The sequence below is a fragment of the Salarias fasciatus genome, chromosome 11, assembly GCF_902148845.1.
Source record: "Salarias fasciatus chromosome 11, fSalaFa1.1, whole genome shotgun sequence".
Taxonomy (NCBI): domain Eukaryota; kingdom Metazoa; phylum Chordata; class Actinopteri; order Blenniiformes; family Blenniidae; genus Salarias; species Salarias fasciatus.
The window spans coordinates 11,838,644-11,844,643 of NC_043755.1; the positions used below are offsets into that span (position 1 = coordinate 11,838,644).

Here is a 6,000-nt window from a genome sequence, read left to right on the forward strand (position 1 = left end):
GCACAGCGATCACCAACTGACTACGATTATTTACTTCTTTTCAGAAGTACTTGAGTCCTTCAAAGCAGCTCATTCTGACCTGACATTCATCTGGAAACTTGCTAGTAAAAGGTGCCTGTTGGCACAACAGGAGTTGTGTGAAATAGTAACTGATTTACTCCTCAGTTCAGGCAGCAGCTAATTGTAGTGTCGCTAAGTGTGTGGTTATCGGGACAGAAAGAGACAGCATCTCCTCAGATCGTTTGATCATTTTCACGCGCAACAAAAGAAACATTTGATAAAAATCCAAAATTACGAATAACTCTGGGTTTGTTCTTTGTACAACTTTGTACTTGAACTTTGTAAAAGCAATCAGTTTTATTGCATTCCTGCCAAAGTAGTGGAGCTGCAGTAATGTGTGATTTGAAATGCGCTGTGCATGAAATTGACTGCAGTTTAAACGAAATTAAGAAGCTATTTATATATTGTCACGTTTAACGTTAAAACAAATATGAAACATTTCTGTCACGGAGGATATTTTGTGGCTCAGAATATACTTATAATTTGATTCTTTTTTAATTGTTTTACTCAGAATATATGTGCTTTTTTAGTCAGGGTTTGCATGCAGAGTTTAAAGGATTACTGGTATTCTTTACTGTTTTGAGATTGTGATATTCGTACTTTTATTAAATAACTAAAATAAGACTTGGCCGTTGCAGGAGTGTTAGGTTTAATCCTGCTCCTCTGCCTCAGATCGTGGAGGGTCACATCGCGGTGCGGGCCGTCCTCAGGGACGCTCCTCAGTCTCTGCGTCTGGACGCGCAGCGCGTCGACATCGGGCAGTGGGTCCTGGTCAGTCTCGGTCGCCATGACAACACGTTCACCTTGCGGGTGGAGAACGGCGGGGGCTCGCGGGAGGTCCAGGCTCGTCTGGGCAGCGGGAAGGACATGCTGGTCCAGCCGGGCAGCGTTATGGTGGGCAACGGGCCAAACGGCGACGAGAAGGCCGACTTCCAGGGTGAGAACCGGGATTCTTCTCTGTTGTGCTCAAAACACTTTGAATTGAGCCAAAGTAACTGTTGCTCATAAAACAATCAGACTTTAATCTGAAACAGATCAGATCTGATGTGCAAAATGTGATTTCAGCTACTTATCAGCTGTTATTGCATCAGTAATAATAAACTTTTGAACCTTGTTTAAATCAAATTCATTGTTTGTTTTTTGTTTGTTTTTTTCATCTCTCCTCCAGGCTGCCTGAGGGACGTTCGTTTCAACGGCCAGGTCCTCCCTCTGGACGGGCAGAGCCGGGACATGGTGACGGTTCTGGAGAGGAGGGGGGTCTCCTCGGGCTGCTCCAGCGACGCCTGCAGCGGCCAGCCGTGCCGCAGCCCGCTGCGATGCATCGACCTGTGGAGGAAACACCAGTGCAAGTAAACGACACACAGACCCAGCCGAAATCACGTGAAGAAGCTTTTTTAAAGATTTATTTCCATTTCCATTCTGATGCCACTACCCCGACTTGTTCGTGTCCGTCATTTCCCAGGTGCCCCGGCGGTCAGGTGACGGTGACGGACGACTCCGGGCAGCAGCGCTGCCTGCCCTCGCCGTGCGGACCCTCTTCCTGCCGCAACGGCGGCGTCTGCCAGGCGCTCTCGCCCGACAATTACCGGTGCCGCTGTCAGGAGGGCTTCAGGGGTCAGCGCTGCGAGCTGGGGCAGGTCAAAGGTCACCGGCTGGCTGCCCTCAGCCCCAGCTCCATCCTGGCCATCAGCATGTGCCTGCTCGTCTTCTTCGGTAAGACGCCAGAGGGTCGTCGGTGCAGCGGATCTGAGAAGTTGAAGTGAACTGAACTTAACTTTTGACTGACACTCCAGGTCTAGAGACGAATCGTCTTCTCATTCAGCTCTTAACTTTTCAGTCACGATGAATTAAACTCACTCAATCCGAAGGTTGCAGGAATAAAGAACTTGAAATCAAGACAAGAAAGAACTTGTGCGGCAGTGAAGCCTCGATATGAATGCCACAAAAACACACACTCAGACACACACACGCCATTAAACCTCCAAACCTTTTTGTTCTAAACTTGTGTAACAGTCGTACAGATCAATAGCTTTTCCATTAGCATTGATCGTCGATGTACAGACGGTGGTGACGCAGAGGGAGCTTGGTTACATAAAGGTTACCGAATAACTGCTGATATGTCAGATGAGTCGATAAGTCTGACCAGAGAAGGGCAACGCGTGAAACGCACTGCTTCGTGCAGGACGAAGTGTTCCATGCAGACGTTCGAAAAATTCTGCTTCATCAGAGTTACGAATTCCTTTAGTTAACAAAAGTCACAATACAATGCATTTTTTTCCAAAAAAAATGTACGTTTTTTTTACGATATTGACAAAACCCTCAAATTAAATATATTCAGGGTAATATCGTGAATGCCCTTCTTCTTGCTTTGCTTTTCAATTCATCAACTTCATATATATATTCAGATTTAATCCATGGACAAGTTGCTGCCTTAAATCAGTTGTATTTCTTTTGGCAAAAATAAAATAAAATGTTGATTTAAATAAAGTAGAACCAAAACAATAAACTTCAGTTATAGCTCGAATATTTTTCATTCAATATCTGAAAAGGGTGAACGATGGGTTAGGAAAAATCATTTTTGACTCCTACCCTTTAAATTAGAATAATTCCATTGTTGTTATTATTATTTTTGTGTTTGTTGTATCTATTGTGAATAGTTCCCTCACATTTTATAGACTGAAATCGGTTTTTGAGACATTATGATGCAAAGCAGAGATTATATTTCTCAGTTGCACCAAAAATGAAAAGATTCATTTAAAAAGTATTTATTAAAATGTTAAGAAAGAAAAACAGATTTTGAAAAACTGCCTAAGTAATGTCAAAAGTATACAAATCTTTTTTGCTATTTTTTTAAAGGAATTTCCCATCAGGGCTGTTTCCTTCTGTTCTCTCATAAATGTGACTTATTTTTCATCTGAATCTGACCTTGTGTGTGAAAAATGAGACGTGAAGTCAGTTAACCTCTGACACTCCTCCAGCCTGGTCGGCTCATTTGTTTTTCACCTGTTTGTTGTAATTACGCTAATGTTTCTAAATGAACTTTCTACCAAATTATGGAGGCGAAATGACTCTGCAGAGCAGCTCTAATGAGCCGCTGGTACAAAGGTACAGGGAGGAAATTAACGTCTGCCCCGACGGAGCACAGGCATGTTCAGAAAGATGCATATTCATGCACTCCTCACCTCTGCGCGTGTGTGTGTGTGTGTAGCGGTGCTGGTGGCGGTGACGGTGTGGAATCAAAAAGGCAGCCGAAACAAGTTCAGGAAGCGAGGAGTTTACCACATCCCCGCTGAACACGAGAGCTGGGAGGACATCCGAGAAAACATCCTCAACTACAACGAGGAGGGAGGCGGAGAGCAGGACCAGGTATACACACACACACACACACACACACACACACACACACACACACACACACACACACACACACACACACATACACACACACACACACACACTTGAACAGAAGTATTAAAAAAAAGGTATTGTTAAAGTACTAATAGTACATGTTTACTCAAGTAAAAGTTTAAAAGTACTGAATTAATTAATTATTAACTTTTATTGACACAAGAAGCTTTTTTAAACCCTCGCTGTAGCGTCACTGTTGTGAGTCACAGGCACGATCATGTATGTGTTAAAACTATTGTTAGTGTAATCCTGTTTAAACTGGATACACCGGATTAGTCCTGAGCACCGACACGGGCAGGGATTCAAGTTTTATCATAGATTTGAGTCGGGAAGTAGATTACTTTTTAAAAATAAAACAATGCAGGTTAATATAAAACACTTTGAAGTTGAAGTTTTGTTATTCGGGCTGCAGGATATATCACACTCAACAAAAATAGAAAGTATGACAGTTTTTTTGCTTCTGTTTTTCAAGATCTGAGCTCAAAGATGGAAAACTTTTTTCGATGTACACAAAAGGCCTGTTTCTCTTCAATAGTACTTATAAATTTGTCTAAATCGATGTTATGAAGTACTTCTACCTCCATCTTTACATCCCCTTTAGCAATGCGGAGTAAAATCATGGCTGGATGATTGATATATGTAAAGTGTGTGTTTTTCATGTCTTCTTGCAGAATGGTTACGACATCACGGAGCTGAAGCGTCCGCTCTGCTCCAGTCTGTCCCAGTCGTCGTCCTGCACCACCGCCCCGCTCATCAAGTCGTCCCCGGGCTCCCAGGAGGAGGTGCACCCGTCCGGGTCCTCCTGCAGCTCGGGGGCCCCCTACCTCAGCATCCCGCATCACCACCATCACCACCATCAGCACGCCGCCAGTTACGGCGGCGATGCCGCCTACGCCAACTTCGCCTCCGGCGCGGCCCAGGGGGCGGAGCCGGGCGAGGCGGGCGGCTACGGCGACGCCCCGCCCGGCTCGCGCTCCCACGTGGACTTCAAGAGCTACGTGGCCAGAATCATCTGGGAGGCGGACAACGACAGCGAGGCTTTCCCGCCGGACGCCTACCACGTGTGGTGCGTGGAGGGCTCGGGGTCGCTGGCGGGGAGCCTCAGCTCGCTGGGGTCGGCCGCCTCCCGGAGAAACGCCTCGAGGCCGGAGGAGGCAGCAGCGGAGGAGGAAGAGGAGGAGGATGACGAAGGGGGGTTTGTTCCCGACCGGCTGTCCCGCTGGGGCCCCAAATTCCAGACCCTGAGTGAGATGTACGACCGGCCCCAGCTGGCCCTCACGTACATGGACGCAGTGGCGTACATACAGAGCAGCCACGGCCACGAGCCTCTGCCTCAGCACCACTAGGGGGCGCTCCACAACGCCATCAACACATGGACAGGGAGGAGACGCTGCGCTCACATCAAATCTGAAATCACACAAACTGAGGTCATTCATTATTAAAGACATTTAAAAAATTAAAATACAAAACATGAGCAGAATATTAAATCACCTAAATGAAAAAAAACTAATAAAATTTCAAGTCAGATCTTATCAAGTATTATCTGTTTTAAAATCTCCTCATTCAGTTCAGATAGAAACCATTTTCTATCCACCTCGGTGTCGCTGGATTACATAAACAGATCATTCTCTATATTAACGCTCAGTCTCACTGCAGCACTGTGTGTTTGTCATCTTCCTTTTAATACGGAATAACAAACTCAGTCTGGCCTCAAAACCCTAAATGGCACCAAAAAAACCATCTCATCCCGCCCGAGAGACCCCCGCTCCAGCATCCCTCTGTAAATCAGATGTGACGTGAGCGCGGCAGCCTCCCCTCCCTGGTGCAGATCGATGGCAGCAGTAAAAGCAGAGACACTTTCAGGGCTGGGGGTTCATTATGCGATCCTCATGTGCGTTCATGTGGAAAACAAGATGCAGGACGGAGACGCCAGAGGTCTGAGATGTGGTCCGGAGGAAAAGAAAAGAAGGAGAAGCAGCGGCGGCGGCGGCGGCAGTGCAGGCTGGAGTTGTTGCTGGTTCATTTACCAGCTTTACGTGGAAATATGTCTCACAGCTTTATGTTTTGTTTTGCTTTTAACATCCTCCTCCTGAAAGCAGTTGAGTCTCCGGTATTTATTTAATTTCTCTGCGGTTTGTTGGTGGCTGAATGTTCTTGGAAAATGTGAACTTTCAGGGTCAAGAGTTTGTTTTCCGGAGAAATTGTACCGTCGAATTATGTCAGAAATGTTCAGGGTGAGTGGCGCTTTGTGCCGAGGAATCATTCTGGTTCATTTAAAAAAAAAAAAAGGAAAAGAAAAAAACACCAACAACATTTAGGCCTTGAAACTGAAGTCTTACAAACAGCACTCACGGTTCCTCTTTAAGGGCATTTTATTGTAACATTTAAGTCTTTTCATCCTCGCCCCACTGGTTCTAATTCTGACCCGACAGCACAACCCAGAAATTTGCAAAGAAAAAGAAAACAACAGTTGCAAATAAACGCTGAGAAGGACAAACTTTTCAGCGCTTGTTGAGAATCGTCTCTTTCACT

General features: G+C 45.6%; 1 protein-coding gene across 1 annotated transcript in view; it reads left to right on the plus strand.

Annotated features, from left to right (window-relative positions):
* Window positions 1–4,873, plus strand: part of LOC115396690 (neural-cadherin) — a 124,725-nt gene extending 119,852 nt beyond the window's left edge. The window contains exons 30-34 of the mRNA XM_030102674.1: window positions 733–997; window positions 1,229–1,409; window positions 1,523–1,773; window positions 3,269–3,426; window positions 4,140–4,873. Coding sequence (XP_029958534.1) covers window positions 733–997; window positions 1,229–1,409; window positions 1,523–1,773; window positions 3,269–3,426; window positions 4,140–4,814 — 1,530 coding nt within the window. The 3' untranslated portion in view covers window positions 4,815–4,873. The remainder of the gene's footprint in view (window positions 1–732; window positions 998–1,228; window positions 1,410–1,522; window positions 1,774–3,268; window positions 3,427–4,139) is intronic.
* The last annotated feature ends 1,127 nt before the right edge of the window (window positions 4,874–6,000 follow it).